The sequence below is a fragment of the Mesoplodon densirostris genome, chromosome 16 (genome assembly GCF_025265405.1).
Source record: "Mesoplodon densirostris isolate mMesDen1 chromosome 16, mMesDen1 primary haplotype, whole genome shotgun sequence".
In the NCBI taxonomy this organism is placed as follows: Eukaryota; Metazoa; Chordata; class Mammalia; order Artiodactyla; family Ziphiidae; genus Mesoplodon; species Mesoplodon densirostris.
The window spans coordinates 26762144-26782915 of NC_082676.1; the positions used below are offsets into that span (position 1 = coordinate 26762144).

At 50.1% G+C, this 20772-nt stretch overlaps 1 protein-coding gene across 1 annotated transcript in view; it reads right to left on the reverse strand.

The window, feature by feature from the left end:
* Window positions 1-4268: 4268 nt before the first annotated feature.
* Window positions 4269-20772, reverse strand: part of ASXL1 (ASXL transcriptional regulator 1) — a 64933-nt gene continuing 48429 nt past the window's right edge. The window contains exons 5-13 of the mRNA XM_060077728.1: window positions 14534-14654; window positions 14360-14457; window positions 13691-13784; window positions 13110-13262; window positions 11733-11896; window positions 11541-11637; window positions 9903-10008; window positions 8982-9615; window positions 4269-8224 (exon numbers count right to left, since the gene is read on the reverse strand). Coding sequence (XP_059933711.1) covers window positions 5303-8224; window positions 8982-9615; window positions 9903-10008; window positions 11541-11637; window positions 11733-11896; window positions 13110-13262; window positions 13691-13784; window positions 14360-14457; window positions 14534-14654 — 4389 coding nt within the window. The 3' untranslated portion in view covers window positions 4269-5302. The remainder of the gene's footprint in view (window positions 8225-8981; window positions 9616-9902; window positions 10009-11540; window positions 11638-11732; window positions 11897-13109; window positions 13263-13690; window positions 13785-14359; window positions 14458-14533; window positions 14655-20772) is intronic.

A 20772-nucleotide genomic window follows, 5' to 3' on the forward strand; every position in this document is an offset into this window, starting at 1 on the left:
CCCTTCAGAAAGGGAAGGAAATGGACCTTTCCTGGTCCTCGTCAGGTGCCCAGCACAGGCGCATATCATTTTGAAATCTCACCGTTGCCTTCCGAGGGAGGTGCTCTGGCCCCACTTACCGATGAGAAAGAGGGCACACCGGGTGCACACCTCGCCTGGATTCAGCCAGCGCCCAAGCAAGGTCTTAAATGCAGCTGTTTCCCTGCAAATCGCCCTCTTTCCACTCCCATCCGCCCAGGGCGCAGCTCTTCTGAGGCTGAAACCAAACTCAGGCGGCTGGGAAAACCGAGGAAACACCATCCCTGGTCCTGAACCGTCAGGACTTGACACTCCATTCGACCCAACACCTGGGATCCCCTTGAAGGAAACAAAAGGGCTGCTTTTTTTTTTTTTCAAAGACGTTTACTTGTATGCAGACTTTTTTTCATCCTGCATTCAATTTAGGTTAAACTTTGAGGAAAACTTTCAGGAATGTGACTGGGGCCAAACCTGATTATCAGGAGTTTAAAAACAATTATGTGTGAGTTAAAAGCATAAATGTAATTGTTAACAATTGCTTGTATATACACCCCCCCACACACACTATGTGGCAGTCGTTAAACGTTTATTTTTTTGGTAAAGGCAGAAGAATCTCTTTTTTTTTAAATGAAATTCTGTGCAGTAGCCAAATATATAAAACAGGTAAAGGGAGATGGGCCAACAGTTTGAAAGTGCTGCCCCGAGGGAGTCTATATACCCTGGGGCTGAGATTCGTAAGAAGAGGAGCAAAAGGTGGCACTTCATCTTCTCAGATGCAGGTAGGGACCCAGAGCAGCAAATCCTCAGTGATGCCATGATAGTGCCTGTCCTACCAAAACTACCACTGCTGAGAACCACCAAAGGACCATGAACTCCCCCACCTGGGACAACAGAGCCAGAACCCGGGCCCACGGCACACGGTCCGCGCTGGCCCAATGGAAAGCACTCACCTCCAGGCGAAGCCGCAGCCAGCCGCGGGGACACTGGGATCCAAGGAGGAAGCACTTGTGGACAGAGAAGGGCTGCTTGGTCTCGGCCCGGCTTCTTTAAATGGAGCTCCAGACCACCGGTGTTAAGCGTCGAGGACGACATCAAAGGGGACGCCCCCATGGAACAGCGAGATCAAGGCTACTCAGTGACCCAAGCAGGCGAAGCTCAGCTTACTTGGTGAGGAGGAGGGGAGACCATGCCTGTAACGCACTTTTAAATATAAATGCACTAGTGAAGGTCAGTAGCTACAGACTATAGGATAGTCCTTTGCAAAGTCCTCTCTCCCCTCTTTTGTATAAACCCAGATTTTATTAGGTTTATTATCAGTCAGGGGGTTCTTCAGTGAGGGGCTCCAGCTGCCGGCGGGGCGGAGGGGAGGCTCTTAAACCGTCTGAAATAATACAACTTTGTGTGTGCGTGTGCACGTTCCTGCGGGGAGAGGGTCCAGAGCTCCCACTGGACTCTCAAAGGAGCCCGTGTTCCCAGAAAAGTTAAGAATCACTGCGCTGACAAGCTGTATTTTTGTTACTGTCATCCTTACAGAGCTCCCGTCTACACCTTTTGGTTGTTAGAGATGTTCATTCCAGGCTTTCAAAATAATGCACAAAGAGGAAGCACAGGGCACTGTCACCATTTGGTTTCAAGTATTAACCTCCAGGGTCACAGAGCCTACCCTCTCCATCACTTTGAACGGCACACACACACACGCACACGCACACGCGCACACACACACACACACACGGGCAACACGGCCCGTGCTGCCTCCTCTCAGGGCACAGGGCAGGCAGACGCTTTGGGCCTTTGTCCCCGAGGCCGGAGGGACGTGGCTACTCTGTTGAGTGTAAACACACACACACACACACACACACGCGCGCGCGCGCGCGCATCCCTCTCAAGCAGGGTCTGACTTCCTCATGAGCAGGTCGGACATGAAACAAACGGGTGACACTGTGCCTGGCCAGTAAGACAGCGCTCTTTCCAGATTCTGAAACACATTTCCTTGTCCTTTGGACCATGAGTAAAATAAGCCTCTCCTGCCAAGTACTCAGTCTCTAAACCCAGGACTATGCACTCAACTGTAGTGAGAGGCTGAAAGTCAGACATCCACTCAGCTCGCACCAGCCCTCAGCGCGCCACACGGGCCCCCCTCTCCACGGCTCCTCCCTGGGGTGAGGGTCAAGCAGACGACAGGAGCCATGATCTCTCCTGTCTCGGTACCACGCGAGCCAGCAGGATGGGGTACTTCCTATGCACCGCACACTATGACTTTATGCAGTAGCAACTCCCAGCCCAAATCAGTGATGAGAAAGTTGCCAGGGGCTTAGTGACTTACCCCAACCACTGAGCTGGCAAGTAGCCAGGCCCCCACTCTAACCCAGCGCACGTTCCACCTCCCTGCTGAGATGCAGTTGGCAACGTCAGGTCCCAGCCCTGGCTTCCAATGCATTCTAAGCTCCTGCAGAAGTAATTGGGCAAACAGATTCCATGACATGAAGGCACACGTACACATCACCACCACCAGGCAGTTACCCAGGCACCACAAAGCCACCTTACCATGACTTCTCTATCCGCACCTCGATCAAATCGCAGCACCGCAAAACGACAGCTTGCACTGCCCCAAAACATGTTCCAACGTGCGTAAAATCTACTTTCTCCAGTTCACGGGGACCAAATTAATGGATACTTATTTTAAAGTCAACCCCTGCAGCCTGTCATCTACGCAGGTTCGTCAACCAGCGTCAGACCCCATTTCGGGCCGGCCCCCCCGCTCACTGCCACTGGCCCAAGATCCTCCGCCAGGAGGAATCTCTCAGGCAACCTCGATCTCAGTAAGGCGGTTGGGATGAGCAGCTGTGGAGGGGCGTCACAGCTCACGGCTTCGATTCACAGGCGAAAAGGACCCCCATCGGTTTCATGAGATTTTGCTTCCAGTCCACACGGTGGATAAATGGGTAAGTTCACCACGTCATGCTCAGTCTGATGAAGACCAGCAACGCTGACAAGTCGCACCTTTGGGACCAACGTCTCAAAAGAACTCCACACACGAGGGACTTCCCTGGCGGTGCAGTGGTTAAGACCCCAGGGGGTGTGGGTTCGAGCCCTAGTCAGGGAGTTAGGGTCCCATATGCCTTGCGGCCAAGAAACCAAAACATGAAACAGAAGCAATACTGTAACAAAATTCAATAGACTTAAAAAAATGGTCTATATCAAAAAAAAAAAAAAAACAAACTCCACACACTAGAAAATCTGCTCCAGCGCCGAGGTGAAGTGAGCCGGGGTCTGCCTCCCAACCCAACCTTCCTCCCAGCCCAGCAGGGCGGCCGCAGAAGATGACCGAGACCACACGTGCAGGTTGTACAGGTTTATTTTTTCCAAGACCACAGAGACATACAAGAGCAGTGCTTTCCCTGGCGGACCAGTTTCCAACTGTCCCCTAGGGTGGCCCCAAAGGTCACAGCAGAAGGAGGAAGAGGGTCAACCACGCTTGTGCCTCTGCTCCGTCTTTGGTAAACAGACTCTTGAAGTTGACAACCTGGACTTGGCCAATAACTGCATTTAAATCACCACCACATCTTTGCCAACTTCCCACTCATGCTTCAGATGACAGAAATGCCACCATGGATGCAAAGTGGGGGAAAGAAAAGACCTTTCGGATGAAATGAGACTTGAAGTCACACCAATTTTACAGCTCACACAGACGCACTCACACAGGGAGACCTACGTTCAACAAGGAAGACGCTCCACTCACAAGTCGAGGTACAAGAAATAAGGCAGGAAGCAGGGTGAGGTGATACAGCTATGGAGAGAGACATCTACTTGCTGGAAACGTGTTGGGAGAGAGGCTGGCAGCTGGCATAGCTGTTTCTTCCTTAACCTGCTGTCAAAAGTATGTCCAGTGGAGCCCTGTGGCCCCAGGAAAGCATGCTCCCAGGTACAGCTGACAGGTGGGGAGCCCGGAGCCAGGTCCAGAAGGCCCACCTGGGGGCTGCCCAGGGCACTCACCCTTGAATCCAGAAGCACTTGACACTGGTGGTGGTGATTTGTCACACATGGCAGCGAGCCGCCAGTGGCGGTCGGAGGAGAAGCGGTGAGCAAGACGCGTTCGCCCAGCGGCAAGCAGCTGGGCTGCCCGTGGCTCTGCGTCCACCGGCTGACCGGTGACAGGGCACCAGGTCAACGGGTAGGTCCCACGTCAATCACTCCACCCCTCACGTCGGGCAGCACAGCACGCAGTGGCTCTGACACCAGGTGGAGAGAAGTCAATTACACCACTTTAATGCAATGATGCCGAAGACGTAAAATAAGGGAGAGTCGTTCGTGTTCTCTGTACAATACATCCATTTACAGAATCGGCCAGTACTGTGTACAACATATAAATACATGATAAAACATTAGAGGTGCAGAGAGCATACTTACAGAAGCCAGAAGTTCACTTTATACATCCAAGGATAAAGAGTTAAAAATATAAAAATAAGAAAAACACACTGCTTTGAAATGTAAAATGACTTTCACATACACAGGTGCGTGGAGATGCCCACTCCCACAGAGTCCAAAGTGACGGAGAGGGTGTCGAGCAGACAAATTCACCTGCCAAACGTCTGGACACCTGACTTACGAGGAAAGACAATCCTATGCCCGACCCATTGTCCAAGCAGGTCTATTCAAGGTTCCGAAAGCTCCTGTGGGCCAGTGGATCATTCGGAGACAGCCAAGTCCCAAACTGGCTTCAGCAACAGAACCAAAGGTCAAACTGGCTCCATCAACTGGCAAATGACTGTGACCCTGAGGTCAGCAGGTTCTTAAGCCCCCTGGTGGGCACTGCTGGGAGTTGCTTTAACCCTGTGCTGGCTTCTTCCCCATCAACTCCCGGAGGAGCAGCGGGAGGAAAGACGGCAGGGAGGGGGCAGTGGAAGACTGACATTTCTACTCAGTTCGGGTAGGTTAGTCCCCTTGGTGGAGAACACAACCTTCTTGCTTCAGCTTCAAGTCCCTCTGAGTCTCAAGGAGGCTCCCCACGCCACACCAGGCTCTGTCTGTGTGACAAGAGCTCGGGCTGGCCGGCCAGCCTTGGGCAGCCCAGCAACCTGCCCTGCAGGAAACCCTTCCAGCAAAACCAGAAGGCCGACAAGTGGCCGAGGGGCTTTAGCACTACAGATTTTAGGGAGAGGCAAGAGGACTCTTGCCTAGAGAGACAGGGTCTATTTTATCAATGATATCCTGTATACAGATTGAAGATCCATCATTATCAAAATACACACACTAAATATACAACTTTTCCCATGGCCATAATTTATTATCTCACCACAAGGCACAATACACAGAGCTTTGAGGGTCCAATACAGTCATCGTGACAGAACGCACCACAGCCCTGGCACATGATCATGGCTTTCAGGCTGCACGCACACTGGAGTGAGATGCTTTCCACCGTGCTGCTGTCGGTGAACATCTGCAAGGAAAGTGATGCGCTGTGGCTTGCACCAAAGTTTGCTTTGTGGCTCAGCTGCACCACACTTCCGGCAAGGCCTTTGGCAAAGGTGGGGGAGCCAGAGGAATAATTAAAGCTGGTGGTGGAACTTAGTTGGAGTTTGGAAAGCTTCCCATAAAATGCCTGTTTGATGTTGAGCTGGGAGGGGATGGAAGAAGGCTCTAGAGGCTGACTGAGCCCTTTCCCAGGCTCTCGGGGTAATTTCCAGAAGGGCAAATCAAGGACAAAGGGCATCCCTTGCAAGTGATCCACCGGCTCCCGAGGACTGGGCCCCGCTACATTTCTGTTCTCTGCATTCGCCTTGAGAGGCCCCCCACCAAAAGTCTTCTCGCTCTTGCTGCTGCCAACAGAGGCAGGCGGTGGCCTTGGAGCCCAGTCTTCCCTGGCACTCTGTACCCCACCAGACACAGAGTTTTTGCTTGCCCCCGACTTCCTGCTGGGAAAATCGGGAGGGGCGTCAGCAGGCAGAGGCGCTGGCCCCACAGGCCGGGGGCACTGAAGGGCTGCAGCCTCGCTTCTGGAGCCAAAGAGCTTCTTCCCTTGGCCTCCAGCACTGTTCTGATCACCCAGGGCCGGACCTGCCTGATCGGGACCCGAGGAGACCACGTTTGGAGATGAGAAACAAGGGGCTCTCGAGGTAGTGAGATTTCCCGGACTCGTGCCTGGGGCAGCACTTGAATTACTGCACTGGGACAGGTCACCAGCTTCCTTCTGATCTTCAAAACTAAAGGGAGAGAACTGCTCTTTGGAATCCACTTCTACTTTCCCAGAGGCAGCCATTGGATTTGTCGCTGGATATAGGGAGTTTAAACTCAGGGCGTGCTTGGAAATCTTTGGGGGTGCTCCAGGAGCCTGGGCGGCCTCCAGTCTGGCGAGGCCGGTGCTTGCTTCACGGCTCTCAGGTAGAAGAGACTCCTTCGAAGCTCTTAAAGAACTGGGACTGCTACTGCCAACCTCACAACTGCTTTCCCCAGGGTCTTGCAAAGATCCCATACGCAAGGAGCCGCCATGGCTCTGCTCTGTCGTAAGTGGCAGTCGTGGGGATTCGGGTTTGCTGCCACCGTGGGCTGGACGAAGAACCTTCTCTAGGGGCAAGCTGCCCTGCAGCAACTGCATCACGAGGGGGTTAGTAACCTCCACCGAGGACGCAGGCCTTCCCAGGGACACAGGCCTCGGCTGGTACTCAGTACTGGCCAGTAACAGGGAGTCCGGGATCTTTTGGGGAACCGCACATACTCGAGACACCCAGCTCTGTGGAGCAACCATCCCGTCTGTCCTTGTGACCAGACTCAGGTCACCGTTCACCTTGGAGAGTGAGGTGGAGCGGTTCCAAATGTGTTTCTCACCCTGCTCCACCGCTGAGGACCTCTTCGGCACTGCAGCTTCACTAGGCTCGGCCTCAGTGCTGTCCTCAGAGAAGTGGCCTTCCAAGTCAGAGGCTGTGTCTGTGGACTCGCTGTGAGGACTCAGCACTTCAGAGTCTCCACTGATTTTCAGCTTTTCACCTTCCAGCCGTCTGCAGTCATGGCCGGTGCTGGCAACGCACCCTGGAGATGGCACTGTCCAGAGTGAAGCCAAGTTGTCGGGGGGACCCAGACCCTCCTCAGCTGTCAACCCCCCAGGTGACACTGGAATGAGGGGAGCAGCTTTCTCCCACTCCTCTCCAACCTGCGGCTTAACAGATGGGACGTCTTCCCTGGAGTCGGGTTCAGGCTGTCCCACTGCCTTGTCATTTGACAGGCCAGGCATCCAAGGAGCAGCACCAGCGGAGACGGGAGCCTCGGTTTTCAAGTTTTCTTGTCTAGTAGCACTTTCCCTCGTGGGTGGGCCTGAGTCACCAAGTCCTGATTCGTCATCAAATGGTCTGTCCTGCAGGGAACCAGCCAATGATGGTTCAGGGATGGGACTGGGGGTCACATTCACAGGATCCTTCACGGTGGGATTACTGTCACTGTCTGGAGCCTGGCCGGTTCCTTCTTCTAATCCAACATCCCCCGCTAGAGCCTGAACAGGACTGCTCTCCAGGGGGATGGTGGGTGCTTGCTCCTCGTTACCCCTTTCCCAGGAAGTGGTATCAGACCCACATTCAGTTCTACCTCCCAGATGCAACGCAGGCTGCTCAACTAATCGCTCAGGTGCCGGGGTTTTGGAGGGCAGTGGGGGTAAGGCCTGGCGTGGCTGGTCCCCAGTGGGAGCAATAGGGAGTCGGGAAGCATCTTCCAGCCCGCTTCTGAGGCCATCTGGAACCCTCTGTTGTGGGTAGCTCTTCTCCTTTCTGGGAGAAGCCAGGTCCTCTCTCCTGGCTCTGGACACGGCAGTTCCAGGATGGACATGCTCCCCATTTAGAGGACAAGGCGGCAGTAGTTGTGTTCGCTGTAGATCTGACGCACACTCTCCAGGGGTACCTGGGGCTCCCCTGGGCTCAGGGTGGCCACAGGCCTCACCACCATCACCACTGCCGATGCCTCTGCCACCTCCCTCATCGGTGGCCCCGCCGCCACCTCCACCCGGGCCACCCCCCCCTCCGATGGCAGTGGTGGCCGCCTCTCGATGGCAGTGGTGGCCTCTCGCCCCTCGGACCTGCAGAGCACGGGCTTTAATGTCTGCAAGGGTCCTGGTGCCAGTCCAGCCCCGGCAGGAGGACTCCGTGATGGGGACGATGCGGGGGCATATCTGGTAAGTGGGCTGACCTTTAACCACCCAGGGTGGTTTGATACGTGAAAGTTGAATCTGCAAGAGAAAAATAAGAAAACAGTTTTAATTGACTGAGCACTCTGACCTAGGAACTGTAAAGCTAAATCACGACCCTAGTAGCTTAGAGGTCATGGCCTACAGAATCAAATCATTTTCCTTAAAAATGAAATAATCGGGCTTCCCTGGTGGTGCAGTGGTTGAGAGTCTGCCTGCCGATGCAGGGGACACGGGTTCGTGCCCCAGTCTGGGAAGATCCCACATACCGCAGAGCGGCTGGGCCCGTGAGCCATGGCCGCTGAGCCTGCGCGTCCAGAGCCTGTGCTCCGCAACGGGAGAGGCCACAACAGTGAGAGGCCCGCGTACCGCCAAAAAAAAAAAAAAAGAAAGAAATTATCATGGTAAAATGGCTGTCCAAGACACCACACCATTCTGAGAAGATTCTGCTCAAGGGCTGTTATATGCCACACTTCTAAATTTAATTTCTGGTGGGACTGTGTGAGTCACTACACAAAAAATCTACCACCACCTAATAAAAGATTTTAAAACCCCAAAGGATTCTGACCTCTAGAGGTAACTTCAACAGAGTGAACAACCAAGTGAGGAAGAGAAGAACCGTATCCCCCTGATACTCCAGTCAGTCTCAAGAACGCCTCTTGTACAGAGAGAGCTCTACACTCCCGCGTAATTCACACAAGGGCCCGGGGGCCTTCTGTCCCTGTAAAGGAGCCCCACTGATCTCCCATCCCTCAAAGGGGCCTGGGCTCAGGGCAGCCAGGATCAAACAGCCTCCTACCCGGATGGGCGGGACTTTGGGCTCCTCTTTGGTGGGCTGTGGCTTTTCGGTGTGAACACTTTCAATTGTGTTACGAAAGGACTGACGATCTTCAAGCCGGGGCTTCTTTTCGGGAAAGGATGCAGAGGCCGCCTGCTCAAAGGATTTCCTCTTCTGATCCTTGGGTTCCTGATCCACGGTCTCCTGAGGCAAGCTGGGAATCCTGTCTTGAGATGTGGAGACACGTGCCAGGTCGTCTGGATCGGGCTGGATCCGGGAAGCCACAGTTTCCACCGGGAATTCAGAACTCTCTGGGTTGGGTGCTGCAGAGGATGTGCCAGGCAGGTGGGGACCACCCACCCCTGCTGCATCGGTCTTAGCCTCCCCATCCTTGTACAGGGGGATGTCTGGTGCCACAGACTGTGTGTCTTTAGCAACCTCTGCTTGTTCTGGCTCCTGTTTTTTGTACAGATTCCTTCGGGCTCTGGTTCGGAGATCTGGCCGAGAGCGTTTCTTGAAATGCCCATCTCGCTGCCGGGTGGCCGGGCCACGCTGCGGTCGTGTTGATTCTCCCGAGACACGCAAGTCACTCTTGATTTCAACCTCCTCCTGGCCCACATTCTGCTGCAATGACTCTTCTTTGCTTAAACCCAATCTGCAAACCAAACTCACATTATCAGTTACAGGGCAGAGAGGGCACATCCACTATGAATAATATACACCCAAATATTAGATCTCTCAGAACAAAATACATCTGCATGGTATGTAACACTAACCATAGAAAAACCTATGTTAGCTTCCCCATGAAGGGCATTAAGCTAAATAAGAGTCACTGCAATCGCCACATTCCTGGGTGACACAGCAGTATGCATGGCTTTGAGAACACACCTGCCTCTGTCCCCCCAGAAACCACACTAGGACTCACAGCACCAAGGGCCTTACTTCTGTCCATAGTAGTCTTCGAAGAACTTTTCTTTCCATTGTTCCACCTTCTTTTCCTTCTCCATTTCCTGTCGTATCCTGACTTGCATCTCATGAGTGAATTCGCCTAGAGAGAAACAAAACTCTTCAAGTGGTGCATTAAGGATATTAAGGTCTGTCTTAGGAAAAGCCAAATCTTGCAGTTCTACCATGTCAGGAGTTTTCAAAATAACACGTGACTTTGGTGAGCTTGGAAATCATTTTTTCAACCCTCACTATCTTCCTCACGCTGGCTCCCGTCTCCCCCAGAGGATCTCTCACATAGCGCTCTTCTCCAGGACAGGACTAACACACCTATTCTAAGGGAGATCTGCCCTTCCCTCGGGTAATCAGTCCTTCAACAGCAAACAACACATTGATCAAAAAAGCAGAACAGGGCTTCCCTGGTGGCGCAGTGGTTGAGAGTCCGCCTGCCGATGCAGGGGACACGGGTTTGTGCCCCGGTGCGGGAAGATCCCACATGCCGTGGAGCGGCTAGGCCTGTGAGCCATGGCCGCTGAGCCTGCGCGCCCGGAGCCTGTGCTCCGCAACGGGAGAGGCCACAACCGTGAGAGGCCCGTGTACCGCAAAAAAAAAAAAAAAAAAAAAAAAGCAGAACAAAAACCAACAAGAGAATCGTTCTTATTCCACGCGCAGAAAAAAGTTGACACAGCAGGCTCAGACAGGCCTGTTGACAAGGTGGGCCCCTGGCTGACATCTGGGACCTTGGATTTCAGGAGGGTCCCCACCCCATAACGGACAGGGAATGGCTCACTGTGCCTGAACAGTTGAAGCAAACCAGATGGTTTATGGTGAGCACCTGCTTTCCTTTGGGGAATCTGGAATTTGGGTCTGGGTCAGACAGAGGCTTCCTACATGATCAGCTCCCAATAAAAACCATAGGCACCAAGTCCTTGACGAGCTTCCCGGCAGACTACACCTGTGACTACGTGCGGTCACAACTCCTTGCTGAGGGCACTGAGCACATCCTGTGGGACGCCACCGGGAGAGGATCTCGGAAGTGTGCACCTGGTTTCCCTGGACTATACCCCAGACGTCTTTTCCCTTTTTGCTAATTTTGTTCTGTATTCTTTCACCAAAATAAACTACAGCCATGAGTACAACTACATGCTGAGTCCTGTGAGTCCTCCTAGCAAATCACTGAACCTGGAGGGGAGTCTCAGGGACCTCCCAGTGCACTTCCCACGTAGCTTCCCCACAAAACTGAATTACGAGAAGCTAACAATCACTCCAAGTGGCAACATCTACAAAGACAGAGCACCTGGTGGAACTTACCGAGTAGGTCAATGCCATGCTTACTGGAAAGAATAGGAGTTTATAGTTTTAATGATGAAGAGGCAATGCAGATGAATATATACACACGAAACAGTGAAAGCCCAAATACTCTTGTACCTTCTTTAGAGCTACGGGGCACATTAACGTCTACCACGTCTGTTAGAGGAAAGCCTGCCTTATATTAAATAATACCCCTTGGGAAAAAAAAAGAAAAAGACTGTTGAAAAAAGAGTATTTGGGTTTTGGGTTTTAAATACCAGGAGACAAGTGACACCACACATGGCAGGCACCTTTCAAGCCGCTGGGACGAGAACGTTTACTCACCATCAGCCAGGCGTTCCCGCCAGCTCTGAGCCGCGTGGGTGAAAAACTCGTTGTTCAGTGCACTGCTGCTGAGACGCAACAGGCCATCAGTCCCCACCTGGAAGGATCAAGGCAAAAAAAAACAATAAAGAAACTCAGAAAGAGAACAGAAGCTAGCCCCGAGAGAGCAAAGAGGAAGCTGCCCACAGGTACCTGTCTGTCCACTTCGGGCAGGAGGAAGAGGAGCTGCTGCTGGAAGTGGGATGGCAGGGCATGGAAGGTCCGAGAGTTGATCAGGGCCCGGAGGTTGGTGTTGACGAGAATGGACCCAGGCGTCTCAAAATCTATCTCTTCCCCTCTGTTGCGCTTCATTTGACCTGTGATTTTTCAAGCAGTAGGAAGCAAAATGTAGATTTTCAGCTTCTTAAACCAAAAAAGCAAATGCCAACTGAGGGAAAACTTTGGTGGCAGCACCCAAGCTACCCAGAACTTATCTGCACACAATGAGCTCAATCATCCAGTCTACCCTAACCTATCGGCCACCATCAAACCTAAGAGAACACTTGGGCTTGCATCGTCTCAGACAAGACTCAGTAGCACGCTGTGTCACAGCCCGAAGGGACACTCTTCCCACAGAAAACCAGGCAAGGGGCAGGCTCTGAGCTTCCCTCCAAAGCTGGAGAACAGGCTCCACAAAGCCAATGGGAGAAACGATGGAAGTCTAAAAGTGAATCCGGTTAGCGTCCTACAGAAAAATCTGCAGAAGTCTTCTGTGAATGGGCTGGAGAGGTCTGACCTCCAGGCAGAAAGGTGCTAAGGGTTGTTTAAAGCCCACTGCAATGTCAATACCTCTCACAAAAGCCTCAGCAAATGGAATAGAGACCTGTGAGGCTTTAAGATTCAGCAAGGCTGATGAGCTGGAGAGGCTACAAGACAGCACACCTAGCTGCCACTTGGGTGATGGTTTATTCTAATTTTCAGAAGCCAAGGTTAGTCTTCTTAATGATTTCATGTGGCCCATCTACAAAAATCCAGCATGGGGGCTTTGAGAAATAAATCCGGAAATAGCAAATGGCATACTAGCCTTGCAAATAGCCCTACTGCAGGTGGGAGGTGCACACTACTGAACTTGTCTGCATAGCCCAAATTCAACATAGGCATCTACCCCATATACTAACTAGGTTATAAAAAAGGGCGTCTGACAGAGACTGCAGACGTTGAGAACAAACTTGGCAGGATGCTACCGAAGAAAGAAAACAAATGTTGGAATTCTTCACTGAGACACTCAGAAGCAATTTTCACTCACTTGAGCACTCACTAAGCAGTATCAAGGCAGGCACAGGCTAGGCCCTTACAGGGACATACAAGGAGCAATGTGGCACCATCTCTGCCCACAGGGAGTTCTCTCAATCTAGCAGAGAAAAATCTCTATGTGACATAACCAAAATACAAGGTAAAAACCAACAAAAAATAGAGGGCCACCTGAGAAGTAAAAATAAACTGTGAGGGAGTGCAGTAGAAGACATCATCTTCTCTCTAGGCCTGCAGGGGCCCCCTTACAGGCAGAGAAATGAGTGCCAAGCCACCTACCTGTGGCCGGCTTCCGGAAGCCTCTCAGGAGCGGGGCAGGGTCCCGGGCGACCTCGGCCTGGCCACGAATAGCAGCGCTGCCCAGGGCCAGAGAGCCACTGCTGCTGCTGGACGGGCTGCCGCTCTCGCCATCGGCGTGGCGGCCTGAGAACCCTGAAGGCACAGCATTCCACTGGTCAAAAGCATCACACGCCGCGCCCACGGCTCTCAGACAAGCTTACTTCTCCCAGCTCTCCCTGAGATGCTGCCAGCAACACCGGACCTTCCCTGGCCCTGCCCTGGGCCGTCACAGATCACCACCTGCTGGTCTGGCTTTAAATGATCACGTAAGAATGCCAAACCGCCATCTTAGTTTGCACTGTATCTTTTACAAAGCACCTGCACACGCCTTCACGGGACCCTCACAACGGCCCTGTGAGGCCAGGGGAAGGGCGCCCAGCAGAGCCCATGCCGGAAGCTAGGTCGGGTCTCACTGCCTGACTCTCCTGGCACGGCACTACCTAGGCCAAGAGCTGCTGCCAGAGGGAGGCAGGTCCCCAGGACCTGAGGAAGAAGCATCACAATCACGAGTTTACACATACCTGATGCAGATTCCACGTGGGCCCCGTTTACCTTCAGAGGAGTCAGGACAACTCGAGGCAACATCACCCCGGTCTTCTTCTTCTGCTTGTTCGCCTGTTTTCCCAGAGGGGATACAAAAGGAGCCTGAGTCCCCTGCAGGCCACAACGGCTGTACCTCTCGACCACGTCTCCCTCGCCGTCTCATAAAACAGAGTTAGTGTTCAACCAGCACGGGCAGGTAATGCCAGTAACAGCAATGACTCATTCTACTGAGCCAGGTGCCGGCCACGGTGCCAAGCATCACCTCACACTGAAAAGAATGTGTTGCTCTCCTCACTTTACAGGTAAGGAATTTGCCCAAAGCTAGTGAGTGGCGGGGCTGCAATTCAAACGGATAACTCCCAAGCTCATGTTCTCCCCACTCTGTTATACTTCTCCCTGAATGTTCCCAGGTTTTTCATAAATACAAACAAAATTATCCATCCGTGGTAAAGAGAAAAAACAAATTGCCCTGCTCTCAGGTCTACTACCCACGTTTCCTATGGCCCGCTTTTAAATAGTACTAACAGGTGGAGACCAAAGTGATTTTCTCCACTCTTCGACACGCTCAGTTAACTACAGGAGGAAGAGTCCTGTCTTGTGCCTGCCTCACTTATCCAATCCAGCCTAGTCACCGACTCCCCCCCCACCTGTGAGGAAGCTCTGTAGCTGTCCCTGGGATTGGAATGAGGCCGACTCTGAGATTCGGTAGAACAGGAAGCATTAGAAGATGTTTCATCGAGAGAAACTGGAAGAGAGGGAAATACAGGTGAGACCCCAGCGACTGCTTGTGGTTCTTCACCCATCTTGTCAAGGGTACTTACCATCATTTTCACCACTCACAGTGCTGGCTTCATTAGACCCACAGCTCTCCACATCAGCTGTGTCCTCTGGCTCCTCTCCCTCCACTGCAGCCGGACTGCGAGACCACTGCAGGGCATCCTTCTGTGACAGCAAGGCACAACTCAGGTGAGCAAAACCCTACAAATCCTACAAGCACAGTAGTCATTCCTAAATGTGTATTGCTGTTGGAGAAGAGGGATTTAGAATATTGATTAAGTTCCTATCCCTTTCTAATCGACCTCTTTTTCTCAGTAAGTTCTTCTCATACGTACATTAAGAAAGTCAGAGGGACTTCCCTGGTGGCGCAGTGGTTCAGAATCCACCTGCCAACGTGGGGGACTCGGGTTTGATCCCTGGTCCAGGAGGACCCCACATGCCACGGAGCAACTGAGCCCGTGTGCCACAACTACTGAGCCCACGTGCCTAGAGCCTGTGCTCCACAACAAGAAAAGGCACCGCAAAATGAGAAGCCCGCGCACCGCAACGAAGAGTAGCCCCCGCTCGCCGCAACTAGAGAAAGCCCATGTGCAGCAATGAAGACCCAACGCAGCCAAAAATAAACTAAAAAAAAAAAGTTAGATATAATTTTGCATCTAATCATTCATTAAACATTTATGGGGCTTCCCTGGTGGCGCAGTGGTTGAGAGCCTGCCTGCTAGAGCAGGGGACACGGGTTCGAGCCCTGGTCTGGGAAGATCCCACATGCTGCAGAGCAACTGGGCCCGTGAGCCACAACTGCTGAGCCTGCGTGTCTGGAGCCTGTGCTCCACAGTAAGAGAGGCCGCGACGGTGAGAGGCCCGCATTGCACACCGCGATGAAAAGTGGCCCCCGCTTGCCACAACTAGAGAAAGCCCTCGCACAGAAGCGAAGACCCAACACAGCAAAAATTAATTAATTAATTAATAAACTCCTACCCCTAACATCTTAAAAAAAAACACAAAAAAAACCATTTATGGCGTGCCTCCTATAAACTACACCATGCTAGTTCCAGGCGGTGGGTGGGGTGGGAATAAGGAGGGGAATCAGGGCCCTGCCTTCAAGGAGCTCAAATGAGTAGAGGACAAAGTCCAATCTATAACAATACAAAGCACAGTGAGAGAAGGATACAGAGAGAACTGAAGCAGCCCAGAACAGGGAACATCTACCTCACTGAGCTGGAGAAGAGGGCATGGAGGTACAGAAGGGGAGTAAGGATCAGGGAGGTAAGGTTTCCAAGGAGATGTGTTGCTTGAGCTCAGTTTTAAAAGAAGTCAGTTAATAGGCAGATGGGTTGCCAGTGGGGAGGGAGAGGGAGTCCTAGGTGATGTGATGAGCCAATGTGGGAGAACATTTTAAATTCAAAGAAACCATAGACTTCAGGAGGTGTGTGGGAAACTGGATACGTGAGGATAGAGAGACAGCAAGAGGGCTGGTGATAATCGTGACACTGTGCTGAGGGATTAAGACTGTGATTTCTTTAGAGTCTGAAGGATATGAATCAGGAGAATGATCTGAGTTTTAGGAATTTCATTCTGTTAACCATGGGAAGTCTGGAGGCAGAAGAAGAGTTAGATTATGACAGAAATCTATTGAAAAGGATAAAGATCTAAACTAAAGTGAGATAGTGGGAACAAGGCTAGAGTGTAGAGGAGAGTTCCACTCCAAATTTCATCTCCTAACAAATACTTCTTCCAACAGTCTCTGTCGTGGAGTCTCAAAATGAAACTCTACCCATCCCCAAGGAAAACTTAGGAGCCACCTCGAAACCAGGAAGGAGTAGGAATGAATATTGGGGGATGGAGAGAGGAGGAGCAGATATAGATTGGGGTGGGGATGCCTTCTTTGAGTAAAAGTGTGAAAAAGAGTAGGTAAAATCGGGGCTTCCCTGGTGGCGCAGTGGTTAAGAACCTGCCTGCCAATCCAAGGGACATGGGTTCGAGCCCTGGCCTGGGAAGATCCCACAGGCCGCGGAGCAACTAAGCCCGTGCGCTACAACTACTGAGCCTGAGCTCTAGAGCCCACAAGCCACAACTACTGAGCCCACGTGCCACAACTACTGAAGCCTGCGCGCCTAGAGCCCGTGCTCCACAACGAGAAGCCACGACAATGAGAAGCCCGCGCACCGCAACAGAGTAGCCCCCACTCACAACTAAAGAAAGCTTGTACACAGCAACGAAGCCCCAACACAGTCAAAAGTAAATAAATAAATAAATAAATTTATAAAAAAAAAAAAAAGAGTGGGTAAAATCATGATTCTATCACTTAAAAATATGCCAGAAATTTACAAGGAAAATCCACAAAATTCTAACTCATCAAATCCATGGATTCCTTGATCCACTATATAGTAGCCTCCCCTTATCTGAGGGTTTTTTTCACTTTCCACAATCAACCATGGTTGAAAAATATTAAATGGAAAGTAGCAGAAATAAACAACCCATTGGTTTCAAATTGCACGCTGTTCTGAGTAGTGTGCTAAAATCTCACACTGTCCAGCTCCGACCTACCTGGGACGTGGATCATTTGTTTGTCCAGCGTAGCCCACCCATTAGTCACTGAGTGCCCATCTCAGTTATCAGATCAACTGTCATGGTATCACAGCACTTGTGTTCAAGAAACTCTTCACTTTACTTAATAATGGCCCCAGGGCTTCCCTGGTGGCGCAGTGGTTGAGAGTCCGCCTGCCGATGCAGGGGACATGGGTTCGTGTCCCGGTCTGGGAGGATCCCACATGCCACAGAGCGGCTGGGCCCGTGAGCCATGGCCGCTGAACCTGCGCATCCGGAGCCTGTGCTCCGCAACGGGAGAGGCCACAACAGTGAGAGGCCTGCGTACCGCAAAAAAATAAAAAATAAAAAATAATGGCCCCAAAGGCAAGCGTAGTGGTGCTGGCACTTCTTGCTCTGCCTGATTTATACTTTCTTAGTGTACCTAATATATAAATTAAACTTTATCATAGGTATGTATGTATAGGTAAAAACATAGTATATATAGAGTTAGGTACTATCCACAGTTTTGGGCATCCAATTGGGGTTCTGGAACATATTCCCCCCCAGACAGCGGAGGACTACTGTATTAAGTCTTCATCAGTTTATTTGCATTAATTTAAGCCAACATCAGGCTGATTTAAGTTAATAAAAAAGAAAATGGCTTTTTGTATCTTCCTCTCTTTTCCCTACCAACCATAAATGCTCCTCACAGGATCAAAAGCTAAAGAATAGTTTTAGTATTAATCTTGCAATTAGGCTTACTGACTGCCATGTTCTTGGAATGATGCAACAAATTTATTCCCTGAATCATACAGGCAAACTAAGACAAAATATTCATTTAATGAAGAAAAGAGGTCTATTACATTGTCAAAACTGACCCCAAAACTCCAGTTCTGGCAAGAGTGTGGGAAAATCACATATACACTGTTGGTGAGAGTGAAGATGGTATAAAAAGGTTTATAGACAGCCAGTGGGAAAGTAAACTGTAAGCGAAAGTCTAAAAACTGTATATATCTTTTAACCCAACACTTGTAAGACTTACCCAGGACATTATCTTAAAAAGGAGAAAATCAATCGATTGAACTACATTAAAATTAATATCCTCTGTTCAGCAAATGATACCATTAATAGAGTAAAAAGGGCAAGCTACCTACAGAGTTGAAGATGAGATCTGCAATTCATATAACCAATAAAGAACTTGTATCTAGACTGCATAAGTCAATAAGAAAAAGGCAACCCAGGGACTTCCCTGGCAGTCCAGTGGTTAGGACTCTGCTTCCACTGAAGGGGGCACGTGTTTGATCCCTAGCCCAGGAACTAAGATCCTGCATGCCACGCAGCACGGCCAAAAAAAAAAAAAAAAAAAGAGAGAGAGAAAAAGGCAACCATAAGAAAAACAGGCAGACCTGTATTAGGCACTGTACCAAAGGGTTATCCAAATGGCCAACGTTCAAACGGAAAGGTATTTAACCTCAATAAAGTAAGGAAGACACAAAACAATGCAAATTAAAACCACAATGAGATGACATCACATCCACAAGAATGGCTAAAATTAAAGTTTAACAATACCAAGTAGTGCTAATGAGGATGTGGAACAGGGAACAGGTACACTGAAAGTGGATCCAGGCACTTAAGAATGTGGTTTGGCATTACCTGCTACACTTGAAGATACAAACATCCTAAAACCCAACAATGTCAGTCCTAGGTTTGGATTCCCTAGGGAAATACATGCATGTACACAGCGTCATTTGTAACTTCGTCTATAAACAAAGTGCCCATCAGTAGAATCACTACATGGATTGATTGATGTATTGATCAATACTCAATAAATGGATATTATACAATAATAAAAAAAAGAACGAACTACAGCTACTCACAACGACATGGATGAACTGTATTGTGCTTATGCAGGAGAATGTCCTTGGATCAATGTATACCCCTTGTGTCCTTTCCCTGCTTTTTTTAAATTGAGGTACAATTTAAAAAGAGTGAAATGTATACTATCTGATTAGTTTTGACAAATGTGTATCAAGGGACTTCCCTGGTGGTGCAGTGGTTAAGAATCCACCTGCCAACTCATGAGACACGGGTTCGAGCCCTGGTCCGGGAAAATTCCACATGCCACGGAGCAACTAAGCCTGTGTGCCACAACTACTGAGCCTGCGCTCTAGAGCCCGCAAGCCACAACTACTGAGCCCACATGCTACAACTACTGAAGCCCACGCGCCTTGAGCCCGTGCTCCGCAACAAGAGAAGCCACCGCAATTAGAAGCCCGTGTACCACAACAAAGAGTAGCCCCCACTCGCTGCAACTAGAGAAAGCCCACACACAACAACAAAGACCCAATGCAGTCAAAAATAAATAAATTAATAAATTTATTTGATTTCATTTCATTTTTTTAAATTTATTTTTTTATTTTTATTTTTTGCGGTATGTGGGCCTCTCTCTGTTGTGGTCTTTCCCGCTGCGGAGCACAGGCTCCGGATGCGCAGGCTCAGAGGCCATGGCTCATGGGCCCAGCCGTTCCGCGGCATGTGGGATCCTCCCGGACCGGGGCACGAATCCGTGTCCCCCTGCATCGGCAGGCAGACTCTCAACCACTGCGCCACCACAGAAGCCCTATTTTATTTTATTTTTAAATCTAATTTTATTTATTTTTGGCTGCATTGGGTCTTTGTTGCTATGCGCAGGCTTTCTCTAGTTGCGGCAAACGGGGGCTACTCTTTGTTGCAGTGTGCGTGGGCTTCTCATTGCAGTGGCTTCTCTTGTTGCAGAGCATGGGCTCTATGTGTGTGGGCTTCAGTAGTTGTGGCATGTGGGCTCAGTAATTGTGGCTCACAGGCTCTAGAGTGCAGGCTCAGTACTTGTGGTACACAGGCTTAGTTGCTCCGCAGCATGTGGGATCTTCCCGGACGAGGGCTGGAACCCATGTCCCCTGCATTGGCAGGTGGATTCTTAACCACTGTGCTACCAAGGAAGCCCAATAAATTTATTTCTAAAAATGCATACCAAGATATAGAACACACCCAACACTCCTAAAAATTCCCTTGTGCCCCCTTCCTAGTCAATCCCCACTCTACATTGCCCCTCCCACCCCACAGAGACAATGGTTGTTCCAATTTCTACCACCAAAAATTAGTTTTGCCTATTTTTGTTCTACACGTAAATGCAATCATACAGTAGGTACTCTCTTTTGTCTGGCTTCTTTCGCTCAGTCTCATGTCTATGAGAGTCATCCATGCTGCTGCATACATCAGTAGTTCATTACTTGTTAATACAGAGTAGCATTCATATGCAACCATTTGTTTATCTATTCTCCTGTTGAAGGCATTTGGGTTATTTCCAAATTTGGGCTATATGAACAAAGCTACTCTGAACATTCTTGTACACAGCTTTTATTGACATCTTTTCATTTTTCCTGAGTAAATATCTAAGAATAGAACAGTAGGGGTATAGGATGGATGAATGTTCAACTTTATTAAAAAAAAAAAAAAAAAAGCCAAAGATGTACACTCCCAACAACACTGTATGAGGGTTCCAGGTGCTCCACATCCTCACCAGCATTTGGTGGTATCAGTCTTATTTTAGCCATTCTAATGCAGTGAGTACCTCACTGTGGCTTTAATTTTCATTTTCCTGATGACTAAAGATATTGAGCGCATTTTTATGTGCTTACTGGCCATTCTCATATCTTCCTTTTTTGAAGTTGTTTGTTCAAGTGTTTTTATTTGTTAAAAAAAAAAAAAAGGGAAT